Below are 25941 nucleotides of genomic sequence, written 5' to 3' on the forward strand. Positions count from 1 at the left end.
TGACTCTGGGACCACCGGGACCTGAAAAATACAGCACAGGGTTTTTAGAGACAAGGTTGAGCTGTTTCCTTAATGAAATAATACATTTGTTCATTTGAAATATCCAAAGTTTTGGACTAGAAACTTACCTTGACAAAACATTTGCTGGTTGATAAACAAACTCTGATGTTGTTCTCAACAGATTTTCTGTCTTCAGAGATTAATGGTGCCAGTCTGTCCATCAACTACAAAACATCAAGTAGAAATTAAATTAAATGTTTTTCAAACAACAATTTGCGTTTCCTATACAATTTTCTCAAAGATGGTTATTGCAAATGTCTTGACTCTTTCTTACCTGAGTGAAAGTGAGCATCTTGCCGGGAGCGTCTTGGAGGATAACGGCAATCTTAGCCAGGTAGGTGGTGCTCTTCCTGAACAGATGCTGCTGAGAGCTGCTGGCTGGAGCAAAGAGAGGCAGCTGAGCCCCAAACTTCTCTGTCCTGTTCTGCATTTTGCTTGTTGGAGAGTCAGAGGAGTCAAGTCCCACACACAGAGTGATCACAACCTCACAGAGTGCAGATGTGGACGTGAAGTGCAGCTCTAGGTATAAGTCCTGTTGGGACAATAGGGCATTAGAGGGTGTGCAGTGCAGGTTAATGAGGGCCTTTTGATAAGTAGATGAGCCACTACTGCTGGAGGTGGAGCCAGTGATTGCAGTAATAGTTTATTTCCATCATAAAGACATCAGCATGTCTATATGGATGCTTTGAGATTTTATTCACACTAGGGGACACATTTCTCCAATTTATCTCCCAAAATGATACAATGATGTTAAAATTACACTTTTGTTTTCATTCTTTTTTGTAGTTTGTTGTTCTCAGTCTTTATTGTGCTTTTTGTGTTCTGTGTTCAGCTTAGTTATGGCTCTACCTCCAATCTAGCAGTGCGGATGTGGTGCTGTGTGTGGAATTGTTCAAGTGCTCATGTTGTTGTTTTGTAGTAGTATTAGGCAACAAAAGATTCCATATATACTGTATATATACAGTCCCCTCCAAAAGTATTGGAACGGTAAGGCAAATTCCTTTGTTTTTGTTGTTCAATGAAGACATTTGGGTTTAAGATCAAAAGATGAGTATGAGACAAGAGTTCAGAATTTCAACTCTCATTTCGTGGTATTCACATCTAGTTGTGTTAAACAGCTCAGGACATACCACCCTTTGTTTGAACCCACCCGTTTTTCAAGTTAGCAAAACTATTGGAACATGAATGATGGATGTTTCTTGTTGCCCAGGTGTTGCCTTTTAGGTTGATTGTCCAAACATTAAATAGCTCTGCATGACTAGTCTAAGTTTTCCTCTGTGGTTCAAACCTAAAGACTGCATTTCCTGTTAAAGAGGATAAACCAACATAACCAGAGAGCTGTCAGTGGGAGAAAAACAAAAGAAGGAAAATCCACCAGTCATTGCACAAACATTGGGCATAGCAAGCACAACAATTTGGAATGTCCTGAAAAAGAAAGAAACTTATGGTGTACTGAGCAACAGACGTCCAACAGGTCGGTCAAGGAAAACAACAGTAGTTGATGACAGAAATATCGTGAGAGCTGTGAAGAAAACCCCCAAAACATCAGTAAGTGACATCACCAACAACCTCCACAGTGCAGGGGTGAAGGTATCACAATCCACTGTTGGAAGAAGACTCGGAGTGCAGAAATACAGAGGCCACACCACAAGATGCAAACCACTCATCAGCAGGAAGAATCGGAGGGCCAGATTGAAATTTGCAAAGAAGTACAGAGATGAGCCGCAAAAGTTCTGGAGCACAGTCTTATGGACTGATGAGACCAAGATCAATCTCTACGAAAGTGATGGAAAGGCCAAAGTGTAGAGAAAGAAAGGAACTGCTTATGATCCAAAGCATACAAGCTCATCTGTGAAGCATGGTGGAGGTAATGTCATGGCTTGGGCGTGCATGGCTGCTTCTGGAACAGGCTCATTAATATTTATTGATGATGTAACTGATGATGGTAGCAGCAGAATGAATTCAGAAGTGTACAGAAACATTTTGTCTGCCAATTTACAGAGATATGCATTGAAAATAATCTGGAGGAAGTTTATCATGCAGCAGAAAATGACCCAAAGCACACAAAGCCAACAAAACAAAGGACTTCATCAGGGGGAAAAAGTGGAAGGTTTTAGACTGGCCAAGTCAATCAGCTGACCTTAACCCAACAGAGCATGCATTTCACCTCCTTAAGAGGAGACTGAAGGAAGAAACACCCCGAAACAAACAAGAACTGAAAGAAGCTGTGGTAAAAGCCTGGAATAGTATCACAAATGAAGAATGCCACAGTTTGGTGATGTCGATGGATCGCAGGCTTGAGGCAGTTATTGCAAGCAAGCGTTATGCCACCAAATATTAAATGTTATTTACTTTAAGATTATTTGTTCCATTGTTCATTCCTTTTGCTCACCTAAGAATGCGGTGGTCTAATAGAAATGGTGATATGCCCTAAGTTGTTTGACACATCTAGATGTGAATACCTGGAAATAAAAGCTGAAATTCTGAAATCTTGTCTCATACTCATCTTTTGATCTTAAACCCAAATGTCTTCAGTGAACAACAAAAACAAAGGAATTTGCCTTACTGTTACTTTTGGAGGGGACTGTATCTTAATTTTCTGACCTTAACAAAGCACCACCCAAATTTAGCTTTAAATTGACTTTAAACAATGTTTGTTGGCATGGCATGGTAGCGTGAGAATAATTTTAATTATTTATTAAAGGTCCTCTACACACCGGTGTTTTCACTCATGCTATTTAGTCCTCTGTTCAGGTTGAAGTTGGGTGCAGCTGTGCTAGAAATTACACGAAGAAGCCAAACTTCAGTAATGATTAAGGGGTAAGTTTCCATAAGAGGTGCAACATTACAGGAGAGTTGGGGAGATGTCAGTCCACACAGTACTCAGAACAGGTCAAGTACAAGTGAAAACACCTGTGTGGGTGTACCATGAGTGTGATTATGCAAAGGCAAAAAAACACTAGATGCCCTAAGGTCCAGCCCCTCTAAAATGGTTTAATACAATTATTACTACATAATATCAATAATATTTCTTATGCTGCTGCTCTGTGTGTTATTTCATTATTAAAACTACTTGGACTTATAGGCAGTAATCCATGATTAAGTCTGACAACATTGTATATTAAAGAGGAACAGTCCCAATCTATGTTAAAAGCTTCCAAGGGCATATAGTTTAGTAGTCATATCCCTACCAATATCCAGCGACTACTGAATTGTCCCTAGTAATGATTTTGTGAAATGAAAATATAACCACTGTTGTCTGTCAGCATCTAGTCAATGTATTTGGTCCACATTCGGTTAGCAGCTCTTGTTCTCTACTATGAGGGCAATTAATTTTTTTTGTTAAGTTTTGAAAATTTATGTCCTCCCCCCTCATATGCCTCACAGTGATTCGGTCCACTGCCAACCTTTTTTCAGACCCTCAGCCTGACTTTAATTCTAAAAAAATATTTTTTATCCCCACCAGCAGTGGCATGAAATATCCACCCTTGATGGCTTTACATATAAATATAAATTGAGGACGATTAAAGTTATCAGAGATGAGAAGAAGAACAATTAGAGACTGGAATATCTGGCTGTAAATAGAAAATCCCATTTTAAACTTCAGTAAAACCAGAACCACCAGCTGGCATAATAGTGTCTTCACATTTTGAATTAAGGTTTAATCTACAGCAACACACAAATCATTAGAGGTAAGAAACACATTTACTAATAGAGCTAGGCAGGTGTGTCACATTAGGCCTAAATGCCAATTAGCAGCATTTTTCAGCTATGAGAGGTCCACTAATCAGCACATTAGGCAAAATGACACAGCGGAGCATCAAAAGAGATTAAATCACCAGTCTCCCTCTCTCTCCCTATCAACAATCATTGTGAAGTGAATGTTTGCGCAAACAGAAAAATATTACTTCTGTCCTGGGATGCAGTTTTACTGTATTCTATATTAATACTACCCCCTGATTATCTTCCAAAGATGATTTAGAGAGAATGTTAAGCACTAGACCTGAACAAATATGGCTTTGCTTTTTGTCTTTTGTTCTATATTTTTTATTTTGCTTTTCAAATCAATCCACCATTTCAGTTCCTTTTCTGTATCCATTCATGTGTGTGGACTTGTGGGTGTCACAATTATGACTATATTTGCAGAAAATAAAACACTAAAACCTAAATTATCAGTTCATGAAATTTGAACATTATTTCACTAATATAGCAAACCCTGTGTTCTAAATATAACTCCTACTCGGACATAACCCATGAAAGCAGATGATTACGTGTACTTCGTAGACTTTAATTTTGAAAGTCAAGACAAAACTTAATAAACGTCAATCTGAGCCATGGGTGCCTTTACAGTCAGTTTAAGTGCTCTAACGGTGGTGGACTGGCACACCTAATCTAAAAAAAAAAAAATCTTTGTGAACATCAGCAACAATGTTTATACTTTTGTAGCAGCTGAGGAAACAGAGATTTAAATTAAGGCTAACCCATATTTTAGAGAAACTTCAAAGATGGCATGTGATGTGCCCTTAGCAGGAATTAACTGGAGCAATCTACTGGCAAGGTAAAACAAAATAAACAGCTTTAAACAGACTTTAAAGCTCTCCTTCTGTCTTTCCTGGTTTTAAACCTTCAGACAGCAAATCGTCTGCAGGTCCCGTATCTGAATAACTCTTGACTGAAGGGTCCTAGGGCATCTTAAACAGTTAAGGGTCTTACCTGATATTGCAACAGTAGTCTTCAGCCTGTTCCTTGGCTGTTGCAGAGAGCCATCTTGACAATATTTTCCTATTGAAGCGCTATGCCTGCTGTCATCCTACACACACAGGCACTGGCAGGTTCTGCAGTGGTAAATATAGACGCACGGGGCTGGATTTGGCTCGCCTTAGTCTTGTGTCAATCCCACACAATGCAGCATGAAAAAAAAAACCCAATGGAAGACATTTTTCTCTCTCCTCCTTTATTGATCTCTCACACACCTGTGATTAGACAAACACAGAAAAGAAGAGAATTGTTAGTCAGAAATGACATCTATGACTTTGATGAGAAGCATTTCTGTCTCATGGGACTGTCTGGAGGATGTGCAGATAGGGAAGAAAGAGCTTGAGTTGGATTTATTCCATGGAACAATAATATTGATTTTATGATGCCTTATTAATTACTGTATGGGGAATTCTCTGCTCGTCATCTCCAGGGAAGTCACACTTAGTCAGCTAAGGAGCAGCACCAATTGGGAGAGTGTTTTGACTAGAAGATGCCTGCTAACACTCACTGGAACCCATCAGGTCACCTGGTTGTAAGACTCCCCCTCTACCCATCAGGCATTTGTTTAATTTGGTGCAGCCTTGGGTTGGGTGGGGCAGGCAGCGTGGGAAAGATGTATTGATATCAGATGTATATCTTGTGTGGTCCTCATCCATCTTTCATTTCCCCCACGTGTTCTTTATCAAAGCCCGACACTGACGAACATACGGTGACTTTCCAAACCTCAGGAGCAATTAGAGGAGCTAACCTCCAGAGGCAAAGTTCAGCTCATTTGTTGTCACGTTAAAAAAGGCACTTCTTCATCATCTCCCCCTCCTCAGTGGTGCTCTTGCTCTCTTCAAAGCCACATCATCAACATCAAGAGGTGTCAACCTTCAGCAGATTTAGATCCTGAGCGACGCAGAGGAGAACAAAAGACTTACGTATGACATGTTCACTTGCTGAGACTGCTTTTCACCAAAATAGAACAAAAGATAGTGATGTGCGATGTGTGTGTATGTGCGTTAAAGTGGAAACAGAAGAGAGATGTAGAGAACATCAAAAATGGAAATGCTATGCTGGGATTTGACTAAAATGTATACGTTTTTAAAAGTACTAAGTGAGAGGCTGAGATGACAGGTGACTGCGGGACCATTTTAGCACCGTTAGGTTTTGTTCTTGAAAGGTATGTTTCATGGCATGTGGGAATATCATAAAAGCATTTTATAAATACAGACACCATTGTTCTTGTACTACTCAAGCCCCAATAATTGGATGACAAACACACAGTTATGGATGAAGAATTTCCCCAGTTCACATAATAGTTATTCATTTAGCTGACACTTTTATCCAAAGTGACTTACAATTGCTGTATATGTCAGAGGCCACACACCTCTAGAGCAACTAGGGGTTAAGTGTCTTGCTCAGGGACACATATGTGGATATGTCACAGTGGGAATTGAACCCAGGTCTCCCACATCAAAGGTAGGTGTCTTGTCAACTGCGCCATCAGCACCCCTTACAAAGGTTTTAAAATGCACTTTTTTGACATCTTTTTAAAACTTTAAGAATGAGGAAAGACTTATTTAACATTATAAATATAACTGAATATTCTGAAAAAGTTTGGTTTCCAAGATACAGAATAAACTTTGAACTGCAGCTTTTAAGCCAGAATACACATCCAAGAAGAGCTCTGGAAAAAATGGAAATTTTGACATCTACAAATCAGTGATATGACTGAAAGCTCCAGAACAGCTACTAAATAGACTATGTGTCTATGTCACAATGGTGATACATATGAACTTGATCTCCTCTAATCAGAGGAAACAGTTTTTCAGTCATGCAGAGTGAATGCATCTTGGCAGACTACTCCTCTTGCATCAGAAATGCATTAGTCCTGGAGTGCTTGTATAACTCTTGTAAACACTGACTGACTGCAGCAGTCTTCAATCAATCACCACACCGCCATCAGTGACGATAGGATGTTCAGATTCAACACTGAGATAGTGGAGATTAAACAACTGTTTAATGGTGGACATGGATATCAATTTCAGAGTTGAATCTGATAATCTAAATCAGTTTCCCTCTCTGCTGGGATGATCTTTGTCTGGGTTAATGCAATCATTTCACCCTGCTAATCCTGGCCTAAGGCTGCAGGTGCTGCAGCTGCTGGAGGAGCAGGCACAGCCACTACTCATCTGCCTATCCAGAGAGAAAATGCAACTACCAACGCTAGGTTTAAGCTGTTAACATGCAGTTACACAAGTATGACACCTTTTTTTGGTATTACTCATCTAGTGTATACGGAGGCAGATTTCTGCCAACGTGCAAAACCCCCCAATCTTGTTTATAATAAGAAACCTTCTTGGAACAATGGCTTAGTATCGCAAATGACTTAGTATGTCAAAATAATGAGAAACTTTATCAAAATATTAAAGTAACATCTCAAAATAATGAGAATACAATTAAAGGCAGGGTAGGTAAGTTTGAGAAACTAGCAAGAAACTGCTGGATTTTTGAAATCTAAGAGGAACTCCGTTGCTGACTCTGCCGGAGGACGAGCACAGTGTGAGGAGCGGAGGGCAGCGCAATGCAGCGGCTCACATCAGGGGTAAGAAAACATTTAACTTTATCGTTATGAAAATAAACAACTAACCCGGTTGTTAGCACTCACTATCAAGCTAGCATGTTAATATTGGATAGGTTTAAAAAGACTGACTTCTAACTGCTTCTGACTGCTAACAGCTGCGGTAACATTGGGCAAAGCTAAAAACAGGCTGATACACATTTTCCCGTTTCCATCAGTTACACTACAGAACTTGAATTTCGAGTTAGACTCATAACCTGTACGTTGTTTTGCATGTTAGAGCTTCCACTGTGACAGCATTATTGTCTCCGATGAGAACTGCCCTCCAGAGCCAAGCACAGACCGAGACAGGACCGGGACCGGCCTGGGGTCGAGGCGAAGCAGAGGAGGGAGGGCTGCCAGGGTCCTTGGAAGAAGAGGCAGGATGGGAAGGACGAGGTGCAAGCCGAGCAGCACATACCCGCGTCGAGCTTCACACTCCAACAACGGCATATGAACAAGTATATATATTTTAATATTAGTCTATTGTCTCCCAGCGTACTTGTCTCAAAGTTTCTCTGGTGTTTCCCCCAAAGCCCTTTGGGTGTCAAAAATAAAGTGCTATGTAATCCATCACTATTGTTGTCTATGAAGATTCTCAGTCATCCAGGTCATAGTTATCCAACGAAGGTTAAAATCAAGGGCAACTGGACTTGGTTGAAGATACTGGAAGACGTTTCGTCCCTCATCCAAAGGACTTCTTCAGTTCTGACTGACTGGCAGGGAAACTCAGCTATTTAACCTCAGTGGGGTCGTTGGCCCGGGTCATCGATACTGCTGGTTCGTTTGCTGTGACGACAGTCGTTACAGTCGTTAAGACTACGGGTGGCCAAGACTGAACGACCATCGTTGGTATCTTCACCTGAGGCCAATAGGTTACGTTTGTTGAGTTTCCTGGGAAGTGATGAAAGGACAGCATTGTAAGTGGGGGATAAGTGGTGGCGTAGACCCCCTCCCCTGTTCAATGACGGCTTGCAACAATGCAAAGTATTCACGTCACCCATGCTACACACCTCTGTGAAGCTAGGAGGCTCAGCTAGAAGCTCAAACCAACCATTTTTATCCACATCAAACACCAAGCATCTAAATAAGCTTCTGTCACAACATAAATCACTCTGTAATCACTGTACATGGCTGCAGTTATAAGCATCCAGTTATCTCTAATCACATTGTATCATGTCCAACCTCTCAAACCAAAGCTAGCAAGCCCCCCCCATCACTGGGATGTTCCGTTCTCAAGTTATACGCCTGTAAAGCATGGGAGTGCTTTTGGTCACAGGAATATTGATCAATATTTACTGTTTTTATCTATTTAGGTTTTGGAAGTGTATTTAGCCTCTGATCTGATGACTGGTATGGTAATAGGTACAAATGACCTATTTTGTGGTTTAGGTTGGAGGACTGTATTTTCTATTCTACCTGATGTACTGAATGTAGCTGCCATTCTCTCCCACTGCGCTATTCTTCAATGATACAGCCTTATTAAAATAGATGTATTCCATTAACAGGCATCATCACTGCCACCAAAAATATGCTGTGTGTATATATATATATATATGCACATGCTGGTGCTATTTCAGCGTGGCAAGCGATTGCAGATAAAACTGGAAGAGTGCACTCTGTAGAGTTCAGATCTTTGCCAGGTCTGGTATCGCCAAATGGTGTATGAATAACATGCCAATGTCTTAAGTTTGGTATCTTATCATAAGGCCTCTTTTGGATTTTTGTGTCTAATGTTAGTTCTTACTGACTTCCATTGAGCAGACAGCGTGTCATTTTACAAAGTCAGGTGATTCAGTAGGTCAGTCAGTAGGGTTTGTTTCTGTTTCATGTTGTGCTGTTTGTGTATATACCAAAGCAAGAACAATAAAAAAGCTGATCTAAAGTCTGCAGTTATTTCTACACCACAGGAAAAGTACTTGAGAGACTAGATTTACATTTGAGTTGTGGATTCAAGTAAAAGGATGCCACACGCTGTTCCATACGTCCTGATACCTTTTAAAGCTCATTTTCACATCCAGCAGTTACGACTTGATGTGAATTCTGGCTCTTTATAGTGAGCCATATCATTTGGCTCAGCTCAGCACTAAAAACTCTTCTGGCTCCCTAGCGGCTCTTCATTTAGTGCCACTTCTGGGTTCTTTATTTCAGCCAATTTAGCAGTCCTTTGAACTATGATTGGTATGTGTGCACATACCTCATACAGTATAATTTCCATGATACCATAATTTTACATTGTTTGGTATAAAAACCTTGAAATACTGTACAAGCATCAAACATGTAGTAAAAGTGCCTGAACCTAGTCGTCACTGTTATCTGCCATGTTTTAAGAAAATATTCTTTCTGAAGGGACTGATGATTGCTACGATGCAGTCTCCCTACCACGAAGGATCATATTTTACAAATACGTAATAGGATCATCCTATTCTGTCTGAATTTACAAAAAAATATAGTCTCCCAAAATAAATCCGGTGCCAGGTCCCATCGTTCACTTAAAGGAGCCGTTCACAAACGACACATCAATCAATAGGATTCACATCACGTGTTTCTGGCCACCTGTTAACTAAATCCAATATTCACTCTTTAGTAATCCAATTACAAATCTAATCAGATTACAAAATTAATCAGATTAAAAGTATGACAAGCAGTCTCTACCATGATAGATTGTATTTATGAAATACTTATTGGATCATCCTATAATTCTGTCTTGTAGGATATTCATTCCCCCCCCCCCCCCAAAAAAAAGATGGGATAAGCTAACGATTTATGATACGTTAAAGTTCTTTGCATGCACGTTGGTCAGGGGTAGGGTTAAAAGCTATCGATTTGCATTAAGGTAGAATTTTTCTACAAGCAAGCATAAATCGTCAGAACGCCGGCTCATGGACCCACACATACTGTAGGAGCAACATTAGTGTTCATTTAGAGACGGGTTTCTGGATACATGTGCTTTATTCATTTGCCTAAATTGGGAAGAGCGTTGTCTATTTTGCAGACAGCTTTTGACTTGATCCAGCGCTCACTTCTAGAGCTTAACTTGTCTTAAATGGAGTAAAATGCAATTATCTTGATCCTGCTTTTTGGAGGAAATTTACTTTGGATGGCTCTGAAATTGAAGGAGTGTCCTCCTACAAGTAACTTGGGGTATGTACTGATGAAAAGCTGTCCTTCAAAATGCATGTTGATGAGCTTGATAAAACGTTAAACATGAAACTTGGGATCCTCTTCAGAAATACATCATGTTTTTTCGTGTGAAAATGGAACGCTGTTAGTACAGTCTGTCAGTCATTGACAATGCCAGTAATATCTATATTGATCTTTATGCACGCAGCCTCTGCCACTTTGAAACCGTTTGAAACTGTTCATCATTAGTTCATCACTGGTGATCATTTTCGAATGCATCGCTGTAATCGGGCAGGGGGTAGACATGCCATTTGCTCCTGTATGTATATAAAGCAAAAAGTAAAGCTATAACCGAACTGGAAAAAAATGCTCCTAGAGCTAGTGTTGTAGTCAGGACCGCCCAAACCGAGACCAAGTCAAGACCAAGACCAGAGTTTAACAAGACCAAGATCGGCGACGCGAAGGCCTTCGCATGAGTTGAAAATTTCCAATTCGAGCAAATTTTCGCGGGTTCCAATCGCCTTCTTGCGTTGTGTGTGAACACTTGCAGTGAATGTACTCACTTGAGCAAAGCGTCGTGAGGATTACATTTGTGTTTGGTCTGAAAGCACCATTAGGGGCTAAGAGCAGTCGAGACCAAGACCGAGGGAGGGCGAGACCGAGTCAAGACCAAGACCAGTTCCCTGCATTGCATGGCACGCAATAAAATGTGGAACGAGATCATAGGTACTTCACAAAGATCCACATTCCCATTAAAACACCCACAAACACTAAGAGCTGAAATCAACGTAAGCATCGCAGGGAGGGGGGACAGTCGTTAATTAGGGTCATTGGTTGCATTTGAAGCAATATGTTTTACTGCCAATCAAAGTTAGGATGTTAGAAAATCAGACAATGCAAAAGCAAATTATTGATATTCCCAAAGTTATGGTCTTGACTGGTCTTGAAATAAAATCCCTAATCCTCAATATCTGAGACCGAGACAAGACCGATTGCATGCGGTCGAGTCCGAGACGAGACCAAGACCATCAAAAAGTGTCTTAAGACCAAGACCGGTCTCGAGTTGAATGCCCTCTCTTTGGGGAAATGCAAATATTTGTTATATGACTTTGACGTTGAGGTCTATGAATACTTTAAATAGTGATACCACTACATCCTTTAATTTGAATGTGTTACTGATACGTTAAGATTGATTTATATAAGTTTCATGTTTCTGTATTCTATGTAGGCCCTTTGATATGACTATTGATGGTTGACACTTTTAGTTTAGATTTGATTGTTTTTGTTAATATATAAACAGAGCACTATCAACTTTGTCTCAATGGGTCTTCCTTGGCTAAATAAAGGTAAAAAGAACATACCTTGTATAAAAGGCTGATTGAGAAAATATGTTTTCAGGGCCTTTCCAGAATCTTGCCCATTTTATTTAGATTTAAATAAGACACCAACATTTATGTATCTGTGGTCTATTGAGATTTAAGTGTGAGTTATTAATGAGTAACTCTTGCTCTATCCAGACTCAGCACCTGGAGCACATGCTGCACCCAGCGCTGTTCAGTCTGCTCCACACTGACTGACAACTGTCGCTCCAGGATCAGGTGATTAATAATAATATACAAGCAATATGGATTTGTCCGTCCAGTAATAAATACCATCAGTGTAGCAGAGCTCCTCTCCGAGGCCTCTGACGGGTCCACATTGGTCCAATGTCTCCAGTAATGAGAGACTCTGAGAGAACAAGCTGAGAAAACAAGTCAATATAAATGATGAGGAGGAAAACTTAGAATAGCTCTCGCACAATTCTCTCTCTCTGCCCCTTAAGCTGCTCTTTTGGCACCATTAGATTTGTGATTTACTCGAGTAAGATGACATTTTGTCAATAACACCCTTAGGGAATGGCTGAACTATGCAGTGCATTCGACAAAAGAAGAAAGACGTATGGTTTCTTTGTTTGTTTTGGTTTCACCCTTAACCCTTCCCTACTTCGAAGACACTTTGAAGGACAAGATCTATTCCAACTCAAAGATGTTAAAAGGATTAGTTCACCACTATCAGAAAAAAACACATTTTCTGAATTCGAAATTTGGTGTTATTTCCTGAGATTCAGTGATATCTGCTGCCACCCCAATATAGAGGTAAATGAAACTTTTGGATGCTCACACTTGCAACAATGAAAAATGAATCAATGCCCTGGATAATCTACAGATCTCACTGTCAGTAGTTTAAATTGGAACATTTGCCTCAGTAGGAAGTGTTTTTTTTAGTTTGGTTGAAGTGACCCTACAAACACTATCAAGTGGACACTAATGAGGGCAGAAGGCGGACTCTTCCTGATGCCATGCCAACTTGTCTGAAAGCCTGTTGTGGAAGAACGCATGCCCATTTAATCAGTTCCAGCCTTAATCTGATTTGATTAGTGTTGCCTGCTGGACGAGGAGAGGAGCTGCACCCTGCTGGCTGCAGCCCTCCGGCTGCTGTCACATACTCTGCGTGAAGTCTCCGAGAACTTGTAATGAGGCCAGCCAAGTCCTTTTCCCTCCTGTCGTTCACAGGAGAGTGTGCATGGAAATGCACAAAGACACGATGGCAATGAGTACCTCAGGGAATCAAGATATGGTAAGTACATAAAAATAGCAACTTTGCAAGATTGTTTTCTCCAATAGCTAAGAGTATGCACCCCCCCCCCCTCTCTCACACACACACGTTATTTCTTCTATCCTCGTGGGGACAGCTCATTACCTCCTGCCCATTTGACCCCTATGGGGTTTTAGAGCCTTGGCTTTGCCCCTCGCCTCTGGAACTCACTTCCACCAGACATCAGTAACATTGACTCACTTTCCATTTTTTAAATCCTGCCTGAAAACACATCTTTTTAAACTGGAATATCCAACCTGATCTGTTCATCTGGCCACAGCAATCTTTTGTTTCCAGTTGTTTATGTATGTTTTATGAACTGTAATTTGAGCTTTTTGCTAATTTTATTAATTTATTGATATACTGTTTTATTGTGTTTTGTGAGGTGACCTTGAGTGTTGAAAGGTGCCTATAAATAAAATGTATTAACATGATGCAGTTCCTAGCCCCTTTCCCCTAGCCTTGACCTACAATTGTGTATGTAAAAGAGACTGGGGGAGATCAAGAGAGGATGACCTTGTGCGATGGAGGACATTGCCCATATCATAATGGAAAGAGTTGCTGCCATAAAAATGATGGTCCTACCCAAAATCATGTATTTAAATAAATGTAGTATATATTGTTTATTTTATTTATGTGTTACCATATTTTAATTCATTATCTCTTAAGATCTGTGTGTGTAACATTAAAGGACTACGGACTTTCTTTTCGTTATATAACTTTGTGTTGTATAATGATAAACTACCACCTTGTATCATAGTCCCATAGAGATGTATTAATGTGTGTCAGACAAATCAGGATCAATAACTCAATAAAAGCAAAGTTTGCAGGGAGTGGACAAAATAATAGGAACACCATTGTCCTGCATATCCAGTATAAAATCAGTTTAGTTAAGGTCTTACTTGAGGTCTGTTAGAGGTCTTGATAAAAGATAGAAGAAGTTATTTTTGAGTCTGAGTTACTGAGTGTCTTTCAGTCACTTACATCATGATATTTGCAGTTCAGAACTGATGCAACAGCAGGTATGTGGTTTCTTTTACTCCTGTACATTTTATGAATGTACTGTTATTTGGTATTCATTTCATTAATTTGACTCGCTTAATGTATGTGGCTGATTTTGAAAATCCAGTGTCTAATCTTTTTCATTATGTTTAAGCCTTGAAAACCACCATACCCTCTGACACTATGGCACTGGAATGAAGTATTACAAACTGGGAGTACATAAAATCCCAGTCCTTAAATTGGTGATCTGAAGCTGAGCATTTGCCCTGATCAAAGAGATGAAGTTTTACTTGGTTGAAAACAAGATAATGAGGTTGAGCATGTTTGTTTTGTGTGTTTATGAAGTACGTATGTTGGAGGTTGATATGCTGTACATGTATGTAGAAAATCTAAATTAAAACTTGTAAAAATGTATTCATGTTTAGTGCAGAGCTTTTTTATTTTAATAAGTTGTTTTGCCCACCCTTCATTTGCCTGACCCTGAATTGCTCTTCCTTTGTTTTTTCCTGTTCCCTCCTTGCTAACGAGTGGCTAATATAGTTTCATCTGGGCCATCAGCTCCAGTGAGTAATCCACTTCACAGACCGGCTCTTCTCAGCCCACAACACACCACAGCCTCCCCCTCCCAGGAGTGGAGCCAAGTGTGACTGTCAACACATCTGCATGCTGTGTGTGAGCTAGACAAGGTGAGTGCATAAAAGACTGGGTGGTAGGCAAGAGAGTGTGTTTTCTTTTTTTGCCCAAGAGTGTGAGAGACAGATGCTGCTAGGCACTGACTTCCATTTCTAATGAGCATAGGGGCATCAGTAGCCATTCGTGAGTGAACAATCTTCCCCTGAAGACGGAGCTCAGTGGAAGTTCCTGTGCTGGGTGGTAGATAGAGCCGTCAAGCACGAAATGGTGTCACACACCGAGGAGTAAGGGACTGTTACGACCTATGTGCAGGGAAATAAATATCCTGTGACACAGCCAGGCATGTAATGGGAAAACCCAGGCACCAAAACCAAGGACGCGCACACACACAGAGGCAAACTGAGCTAAAATATTCAATCTAGAAACAAAAGGTAGATCCTCCCTCATTCTGGGTCATAAATCACAGTATTTGACAGTTTGTTTTCCACATAAATATTTAAGAAAGATGACAGCTTTTGCAGTGATTGATCTAAATGAGTTTGGCATTCAAATTCAACTTCATTTACTGCAGCACTGAGATGTTGAGCACATTCTATGAATCCAAACTAATATTAACTTTTCAGCATTTTCCCATTTAACATATAGAAAATGTAACTTAAGCTAAACGGAGAGATTTGCATAGGGGAAATGTAGCTTTGACAAAGATGCAAGGATGATGTTTGAGCTGTTTGCTTCCAGCGGGGTGTCTTTTCAGAAATGACAGCTCCCACAGTGATACAACAGAGGCTACCGACGCATTTTCATCAAATGCTGTTAAGTTTTGTCTGGGTCTGTTGATGCCAGTGTCATGTTTTATGCTGCTGTGGATGGAGTGGCAGCTCAGAGGACACCTGCAGGCTGTGTGAGCAAGGAAATGAACCTCTGGAGGAAGAGGTGGTGGGATGGAGAAACCGTGCACAACACCTCCCACCAACTCAACCATGAGGTGTGATGTGGAGCACCTTGAATGGCCAGCCAATAACTTTGGCATGTACCAAGCAGTTCTGCAGGAGTCTTTCTGTTTCCCTTAGCTTAAGGCTGATTGTCTGATTGTGGGCACTATACTTCTGCATTGACTAGTTGTTCTTAATCAATGACAAAAAGTACATGTGGCTCGTGAATGAAGAGAGAACAGAAGGAAAAAGCAGTTATGGGTCTTAACTCTTTAATGTAAACAGCAGTTTTGAGGAGCTTTGAAAAATCCTAAAGAAAAAACATCTGAAGGTATTAAATAGGAAGGGGAAAATATATAAATCATACTAGAAATAACAACCATGATCTGTTTTTAAATTAAAAAAATACATAAACTTTAAATTTTGTGGCCATATAGTCTTGAACACACACAAAAAAAAGACAACTTCCCTTGACCAAAACACTAACATCCTCTAAATTGTAATACCAACTACTTGGCAGTTTCACAATTTTAAAATCACAAAATTATGACCATTTTACAAATGATAAACAAAAAAAAGCTCAAATATTGCTTAGGAATGTTGTGTACAGCAGTCATTACAACGAGAGAGACTCAAATGAGGGAGAGACGAGTGTGTGTTTGTATGTGTTTCACAATGGTGGTGTTTTTATGGTTTTATTTGGCAAAGCCACTGTGTAAGGTGTGTACAATATGCACATAAGCAGCAGTGGGATGATGAAATTAACATTAGAATATTTAAAAGAAAGGCTTTTTACTGTAGTACAGTGCCTTGATTTTGAGGAGCGACTTATTCTAACAGTCTTCGGTATATGTGTAGCAGGACAGAGTGGATATAAGAGACTATTTTCATGAAGTGTTCATCTTAAAATGTAATTAAACCTTCCTTCCATCCTCTTATGAAACTTCTAGCTGTCACAAATACTGTAAGTGAGAAATACTTCTTGAAAGTTGACGACGAAACACAAAACCCCGTCCCTCCCTGCTCCTGAACTACACAACCATCATCCCTCCCCCAACAAAAGCCCTGAGGAAAAATAATAAAGTCAACATAGGAAAGGACAACAAAGAAGCTGAATCAAATTAGAATTTCTAAGCATTGGTCTACAACAATTTTCAAGCAAAATGACAGCTGGCGCCTCGGCCGATAAGAAGAAGTGAATGTTTCAAAACATCAGACACGGGAGGAGAGTGAGGAAGAAGACGCAGAACGACCAACCAAAGACTTACTGGTTTCTCCTCTCCATGGCAATCTGATGACTCTGCATCGACCCAGAGTCCCCCAAGTGCAGTGAGCCTATTCATATGCAACATTTTCTCTCTTATAAAGGTCTAGCAAGAAGCAAGAGGAAAATAGTTGAATAGATCCTTTTTCTTTCAATCACAGTTAATTTTTTTATATTATGTGTTTTATTTGTTTTTGTTCCAGTTTGTAAGAAAAGGGGATAGGTCCAGTGAGTACAGTAGGTACTGGGTGGGTTTGGGTTTGGGCTCGTGGGGATTTCCGTCTAGTTACAGTCGTAAACAAAGTCATAGTTGCTAGGTTCTTTGGGAATCGGGGGCGGGGCCTCAGGAATCTGGATGTTCTCTAGATCCAAGAGACGCAGCTTCATCTCCATGGAGAGGAGGGTGTCCATATCAGATTTGGTGTAATCACTGGTCATCTCCTTACCCAGGAGGGCGTTTAGACCATCTGTCCACACGCAGTACTGCAGAGAGATCCAAAATTAAAACAAATCAGTACTGAAGCCATAAACACAAGTAAATGCATCCAAAGTCTACAAACTATAATTAAGCACGATATGTTTTCAGACTCAAAGCAGGCTGTTGACAGTGTACAGACTCCACCTTCCACCTGCTACAGACACGTCCAGGCATAAAAGAAGCTAACCACGAAGGGAGGAAAGTTTGTGTACACTGTAACACACCACCTTCTCTCTTGTCCTAAATACAAACTTCTATGTATAAAAAAATCAAGCACTGAGAAAATGATGTGAATTATCCTTAGAGGAAGTCTTAAATTATTAGACCTCTGTGTACAATGTGTAATATTAATCTATGAATCTATGAAAAACAAAAACACTCTTCTTCTATTAGCCAAGTTGCCAGGCATTATAGTTATAAGCAGGGCTGTTCTACAAAGTCTTTGAGGGTGGGGTAATATGACAACATACGACATTGTCTACCATCACTGATTTTTTGACACCATTTATAACATGGTGTATTAGGCTATCAATAATACATGTAACCTGAATGTGGGCTGATTGAAGCTAGACAAACAATGTTGCAAATCAGAAAAGTGTTTCATGGATATATTGGATTTGTCTCACTTGATTTTCCAGAAATTTACTATATGATGATAAATATTGATATCGTAATATAAAGTTACATATACAGTAATAAGTGATTTTATCCATATCCCCCGCTCATAACTGCAAATTCTTAATCTTTATAGTCACTGAATGCTTACCATTTAAATGACTCAGCATTTTGACATTTAATGTATACATCTTTAATTCTCAAAGCAGCCAAATCCAAGTCAAGTCTCAAGTCCTTATTTTTGTGACTTAAGACTGGCATGAGTTCAAGTCTTAAGTCTGCAGTCTCTGTTATTGTTATTATTATAGTTTTCTTTTATAGATTTTATGCAGTTAGCTTAAAATAGATACACTAGAGTGAGAAAAACCTCTTTCTATGTGCAATCGCATATGTTCATTCTGTCCGACACTGTCAACATCCACAGGGCTGCTACTGTTGGCTTACCTCATTCTTGTCAGGAGCAATAAAGTTTAAATACTCGTCGGACTCATAGAGGACAGAGAAGGCCAGCTCTAACACCTCCTGGAGAGAGGACAGAGTGAAAGGCAGAGAGGGAGGGGTGAGGAAGAGAAAATGGTGCAAAGAGAGAGCAGGAGACACAGACAGCGACAGAGTAGAGGAGGTGGAATGGAGAGGTAAAAAAAAAAAACATAGGGTGCAAGAAAAATAAAAAGAAGAAGAAACCGGTGAGATTTACTCCGCAATGCTGCCATACCAATGTAATCTCCCTCCCCTTTCTTCCTTGGGTCTTTTCACCATCTGTTACATCGGTTGCACATCAACTTATCAGGTATCAGCGAGGTAGAACTCTAAGAGAGAAATACCTGGGATGCCCTCAGACACTAGATATTGAAAAACGCCTAGGACGGCTGGGAATATGACGTGATCCGATATGATTTCGGGTTTATTCCCTCAAACGCCACTCTGGGCTACTGCAGGAAATAAATTGAATGCAGTGTGAGGACAGAACACTGAGAGCCAGATTTGTAAACATGAAAGCAATTCATTAAATGCTTGCTTGCAATTTGTGTGAAATTAGCGTCTGATTTACGAAGTCAGCAGGTAATTACACAGCCAGAGATTGGGACTGCAGCCTAGGTGCACTTTATGCAGGACAGGTTAAAAGACGCAGTTTGTCTCAGATCTAGGGGCTCTGAACAGAAAAGATGTTTTTGAGAGAAGTGATAGGAGATCAATTCATTTACTACTGCCAAAACAACACTAATTTGTAAATGTATTACTTAATATATGCTCTTTATTCATTGAAACATTTATATAACTAATACTATGAGTTTTTAAACTTAACTTGAAATTAAGCTATAGAAATGGAAAAACCTTGAAGACACAAAATAAAATGCTGTATAAATTAAGAGTCTACAGCCATGCTAGCGACTTGCAGAGCTAAATCCTAATGGCGGCATGGAAACAGGCTAAGATGATAAATATGGTAAACATTATACCTGCTTAAAATCAGCATGTTGTCACTGTGAGCATGTTGGTAATGAATTAAGTGTAATCCCCACAGTACATTAACAGCTTCCTTAGCAGTTCAAGTTTATGGCCACAAAGATACTAATAATGACATTTGTCTAAGAACTGCTTATGATGAATACGTTAGGAAGAATTTTGGAAACACAACCTGAAAACATTGCTTGCCACCTCAGCCTCCCACCTCTGTCTCAGTGTCCTACAAATGATCCACAGGCCAGCGCTGCTCTAAAGGCCGTAGAGGTGACTTTGGCTGGCCTTGTAACAGTGACTAATGAAATGTGTTTGTGTTCTCATTCACAAGGTTGGGGCAGGCCTGCTAGACGCCCCACAGACCCCCTTCAGGTTTTTCTCCTAGACCTGCGCTTATCGACAAGGTAATAAAGGAGACAAAGCAGGGAGGAGGCGTGCTCCTTTGTCTTCAAAGCCATTTATCCAAGATCCAATATATCAGAGTCCCGTGGGCGGCGGGGTGGGGGTGGGGGGAAAGGAAGGGCTGATGTGTACACAGACATACACAGACGAAACGGCTCTTTCATCCTGGTTAAGGCACCGCAGAGGGCACGCCGATGTGTTACTTTCAAATTTAAACAGTAAAGAAAAGATGTCAGCATTCTTTTGGTGGCTCTCGAGTAATTTGTGTCCGCAGCTGAAAGGACTATTCTGTGATTTATTTCTACACGACGTCACCGATGGACCGGTCTCTCTGTGCAGAGCACTGAGACGCAAGTTATTGTGTTATTTCCCAAAGCAAATTTATGTAACTGACATCATGTTATGCAACTCTCACGCACACAGAAACACGTTCTCTCGCCTGGATACACACCCGCCCACCCGCACGTGTACACAACTGTGGGTGCGCACACAAACACACAAACACGCACACACGCACCTTGTTTTGCTTCAGGGCTCCCTTCTCCTTCATGTGAGGACAGTCTTTGCCGGTGATAACAGCTTTGATATCAGCCACAGGCACTGCAGATAGGACAGAAGTGAGTGAACAACAACAACAACAACATCATCATCATCATCATCATCATCATCATCATCATCATCTCAGTGACAACAGTGTCATCCCAGATGGGTGGCTGGTTTATTCAAGTGAGTAAAAGTTTAAATTCTCCCCAGATCTGTCACTGTGCAGGCATTGCAAGTAAAACTGATATTAACACCAATTCTTAAATTCAACAGTCAGTGTCACTTTTTGTCACTGCTGATATTGTGGTTTGGGGCACATAGCATGGATAGAGACGGTAGACTCGTAGAAAATACATATTTGAATAAATCCTGTGAGCTGCAAGTCTTAGTAAGTGCAATAAAAATACCGTGTCACAACAGTGGGTTAAGACTATCAATAATTTCACTTGATACTCACATTTGTCCTGTAAAGAGTCGTGGGGCACTTCACCCTGAGGGCTCTCTTCCAAATCTCCATAGTGCAGGACTTTATGATTCGGAGACAGACGGCAATACCAAAACTTATCTGGAAGAAAACATGACGAGAACGGAAGAAGGGGAGGAAAAGAGAGACAGATTTAGAGGAGTTATGAAATAATTCAGTGGCTGGCATGAGTCATCAACAGGAGAGAAAATTAGCATGGCAAAAAAAATCTGACAAAAAAAAAAACAACAACAACAAAAAAAAGAAAACAGCCTTGAGGAAAATCCACAGATGGGCCATGATGCTTGGCATGAGGGAGGGATCTTGATGGGCAACAAAGCAGGCAGTTGGCCTTCATCATTTTAACAATGAGTCAACAACAATATACCCATATCCAGGGTTTTCTTCTCTGACTCAAACATGAAACCTTAACTGTGACCTGGAGTAACAAAATTCAAACATGTACCAGATCTTCAGCAGAGCCACCAGACCCCAAATGCCTACTCTACCTAAAGGAAGCACCAACTACCATCTGACATGATGAAAAAAAAAGACATGTTTACATGTTACAACATGTTTTAATTTAAATAATACAGGCTCTGCTTAAAAGGTAATCAAACAAATAGTTTTAACACTATGGTGCTTAAAATACACTGCAATACAAAAAGCGGAACACCTGCACACTAATAAATCATGTTGTACTGTTTCACCAACCAGATGGTGAAACAGTTTTACTCAAGTCTAAGTTTTAACGCAGCTCTTGAAACAGGTTTTATCATCACCGTATTGGTCAGGTTTTGTCAAAGGCTGCACAGAATTTGAAGATCACATCAAGTGTGATTTTTTTATTTGGCTGGTGTGATGTGCAATCCCCCAGCAGTGGAGGCCTCTAACTACCAGCTGTGTCTGTAGCCTCTGTGGCCAGCCTAGTGTTCTTTAGTGGTTCCCTGCCAAGGTGGGCACCGAGACGGAGCTGGCAGTGAGTGGCACAGACCGGGGAGGTCTGGCTGGCGTGTGCACAGTTCACACAGTCCAAAGCCTAATTGCTGAAAATAGACAGTTGGCAGTGCCAGGCTGGTGCACAGTGGCGCCAGTCCATGGGGAAGCAGATAGAGATGTGTGTGGCAGTTGTGAGGGGAGGGGTGTTTTGGGAGAGGATGCTATCAACTGTTTTGTGCTTAACTGATTTGTGTGTACATGTGTGTCTAAGTACAAGCACATATGTTCCTCCTTTGGCTCGAAGACACTGTGTCTCTATCTTGGATTGAGTTTCATTCTTGTATCACTTAAACTATCATTGTCTTAAGCTGATTCAGCTGCCAGAACGTGGGTGAAGATTCAACAGAAAGAGATTTCCAATTTTAGTTTTGCTTTAGTGCAGCATTTACACAAGGCACACACTCCAGAGCCCCAAGTGCTGTTACCTGCCAGCACCCTGCACTTAAAAGACTGCACAGGTAGTGCTCGTTCTGAGCTTTTAGAGAGAAGCATCCCCTTGTAATAGGCAGACTGGCACTTTGGAGGGCAAGGAGAGAAAGAGAGAGAAGAGGAATATGCACTGAAGTCAGCTAAATTAATATTTGATGTAGGTACTTGAGTCCCTGCAGGCATGAGGACTTTGAAATAGTCGTACAAGATGCTGAGGGAGAAGTGGGAGAAAGAGAGATGAGCACAGTTTATGTATGTAAAAAAGATAGACGCATAACAGTAGATAGAGAGTTAACACTTCTAAGAAGTAAAAGCACTGCGGAAGTTTGAGGCATGTAGAAAAGACAAGATAAAAATGACACTAATAAAAAAGTTTCAGTGATATGTATGCAACACCCCTCTTTTGATGTAACTTCTCATTTCTTGTGAACACCAAGTGAAAATTAAACTTGCTATAGGGCTCATTTTTATTCTTGTACAGCTCCCCGAAGTTCTGTAAGATAATGTGCTGTATGTACCAGATGAGAACAAAGGGTCATAGAGGAGAGGGGGCAAAGGATAGACATGTACAGGTGGAGGGAAGAGAGATGAGAGTGAGTGGGAGTGGATGAAGGAAGGAGCATTTGAAGATGGTGTATGTTCTCGCATGCACGAGGAGAAAGATAGAAAGAAAACCAGTTTTTCCAGGGCATGTTGTGGAGAAACACTTGACTGCTTCAAGAGTCCTCAGAGGCAAAGACAGCTGCAGCTAGCTTGCAGCAGGCAGACAACTCGCCCTGCAGTCAGCGCGCAGTTGCAGCAGATTAAAGGCGATGTAACCCTACAGGCTAGTGGCTCCTAAATTAAATCCAGTGAGGCTCATGAACTGCTTTATATACGACTGTGTGCTGTGTGGTGTACTGCTCCTGAATGGCTTATGCTGTGTTCAGTACGAATGCTAGTGCGTGTATTTACGTGTCCTCATTTCTCAATGATGAATGTGCAAAAACCTAAACAAGCACAAGTCAGGCGACCACAGGCACTGAAGACGATCGGGCTGATGCTTTCCACCTGTGCATCTGTCCTGCAACATCATTTCAACTCACATCCTCATCCACTCCTGTGTTTCTTTTCAGTTTTTTGGTCTCCATTAATCCAGCAGCCTCTGGATGACAGCTGCCAAGACGAATCGTGATCAGGCTTTCAAATGCCAGAACACACTGGCGTCGGTAGAAAATAACAATCCACCTGGTTGTGCTCAATTTGATTTGACTTATTGGAAGTACAGTTTCTTTCAGGGGAGCTGACGACAGTAATGCAATAACAACAAACCAACACGCAGCCTGAGCTTGTCACAGGGTTTTTTATTTCTTGTATTTGTGTATATAAACAGAGAGGGAGGACAGAAGTGTGAAGGGATCAGGTCTCAACCAGATTAAATCCTCTTTGACCAAGGAGCAGTATATTATACAGGCTAAATGCTACCACTGCTACTCTCTTCCTCCCTCCTGTCCTTTCTCTCTTGTGGCAGCGAGTGTGAAACACAATATCAGGCTGAATGACTCGAATATGCTCCTATGTCAGCTGGCTGCTGGGGTTTTTCCTTTCTATACTTCTTCCTCTCACCTCCACTGAATATCATTAATACTTACACTAAATTAAGTCAAAAGAGTATGTGCATAGGTGACTGTGCACACGACATTTACTTGCGTTATGTCTCAGCAAAAGGGGGGATGCAGAGAGGAGGGATAAAGAACAAGACAGGGAGAGACAAGAGAGGACAAAGAGGAATTACCCTCGCTAAGACAGCAGAGGTGGTGCATGGTTATGATCTGTGGATATGTTTAAATGTGTGTGTGTGTGCACACCAGTGCTGTGTGTCTCACCTTGCCTCCTGCGACTGCTGATTTTCCTGAAGCAGGTTCCGTCACACAACCTGTTGAGCCTCTGCTGTTTGATCAACTCCATGATCTCGGGCTGGATTTTCTCTCTCAGCTCACTTTAGAAAAACAGAAAATGAACACACACATACACACATTACTAGTTGAAGAGAATTATGTAAATTCTGTAAAACACACCAGTCCAGATGTGGTGAGCAGGCAGGCAGCAAGCTACAAGATTCACTAAGACTTGGAATTGAATTCTTTTACATTTCCTAGGCTTTCTGGCAGCGTGCAATATTCATCTGACTAGCAAAATCCCCTGGATTATGACTGTCAGGAGGGAACAGAGAATGCCAAGCACACAGATATACTTCCACACATGCAAGCACATGTACACACACTCAGAAATGTGTCATGTAATGTCCCAAAAGGCTGATCAGTGGAAAACTGTGCTGCTTCAGCTCTTGCTTTGAATACTTTCATTTATTCATATATATGTATGTGTGTCTGTATTGCATATAAATATGAAGTAAACATGAATTATGTAAATTATTTGCCCGAGCAGTGCTGCTGCTCCCTATCCTTTATTTCTCAGCATTGTACAGTGTTTTCTCTTCCAATTTATCTTTTTGTTCTTTTTTGATTCGAGAAACATGCAGACTTTGACAGGATTTCAGGCTTTCTAGATAAATAAAAGCTGTGCATATCTAACATATTGTCATATTTCCCCTTGCTAGTGTCCTTGATCACATTTTTGTCCATCTTTCCCTTGCTCCAGCTCTCCTTCAGGCTCATCCGCTCTTGTCTCCCTTCATCTGTCTCCCCGCTCACCCTCGCCGTCTATGTGTTTGCCTCATCAGTGACTCCGGTCATTACTCTGATCTGTGGTTGGACATTCAGCCTGACATCTTTAAAGAAACAGCTACAGGGGAGGGCGTGGTCTCGTCGTAGGAAGGATGGATGATGATAGCTCGGCTTTACCGCCTCATGCGCTATTCTTCTGACTGACGCAGACCCTAGTGGGAGATGTTTTTGTCTGAGAGTTTCAGATGGGTTGGCTGCACTGTCTTCTGAGGGAGTAACTCCAGTTTCAATTTAAACCGATTATTTTCGGCAAATGTGGAAAATCACAGTCGATTCAATTAAAGGGCTGAGGTGCTGTATTGGTAGACCTCTAAAAAAGGAAGCACTCTGGTTGGTTTCAGGTGTTCAAATGAGAAAAGTAGTGAGGCACAAAAAGAGCATTTCCAGCTTTGTAGAAATGTACAGAACCTACACAGAATACCAGCAAATATTTCTCCAAGCAGAGGTGGAGATGGGAATAAATAAGTGAAACCACTTTTCATCATAATTTTCTGGGGTTCAGATTAAAATCAAGTTTGTATTAACATTTTCTCAGAAGTGTATCCTCAGCAGTTCTGAGTTGACCTGCAGCATTAATTCTTTATGTGGTGTTGATTTTATTTTTTGGTGTAAGCAACTTTCAGTAAATACAAAAACTGCATTTTAACTAATCACAGCAAAATCCCTTCCAAGATCTGCTTACAGGAGCGACAATTACATAAAATAACCAGACACTCTACAGGAGACACAGTTTTGATCTGAAGCCACAATAGTTGCACTACAATAATTAGTAGCAGAAGACTAGCAGCAACTGTAGCAGGTAATATAGAGTGCC

At 40.8% G+C, this 25941-nt stretch overlaps 1 protein-coding gene across 1 annotated transcript in view; it reads right to left on the reverse strand.

The window, feature by feature from the left end:
• Positions 1-16005: 16005 nt before the first annotated feature.
• Positions 16006-25941, reverse strand: part of elmo1 (engulfment and cell motility 1 (ced-12 homolog, C. elegans)) — a gene marked incomplete in the record, with an annotated part of 88357 nt that continues 78421 nt past the window's right edge. The window contains 5 exon segments of the mRNA XM_046059017.1: positions 16006-17494; positions 18549-18626; positions 20485-20567; positions 20968-21075; positions 24267-24379. Of these exon segments, the coding sequence (XP_045914973.1) occupies positions 17294-17494; positions 18549-18626; positions 20485-20567; positions 20968-21075; positions 24267-24379 (583 nt within the window).

Source organism: Micropterus dolomieu, linkage group LG09, assembly GCF_021292245.1.
Source record: "Micropterus dolomieu isolate WLL.071019.BEF.003 ecotype Adirondacks linkage group LG09, ASM2129224v1, whole genome shotgun sequence".
NCBI lineage: Eukaryota > Metazoa > Chordata > Actinopteri > Centrarchiformes > Centrarchidae > Micropterus > Micropterus dolomieu.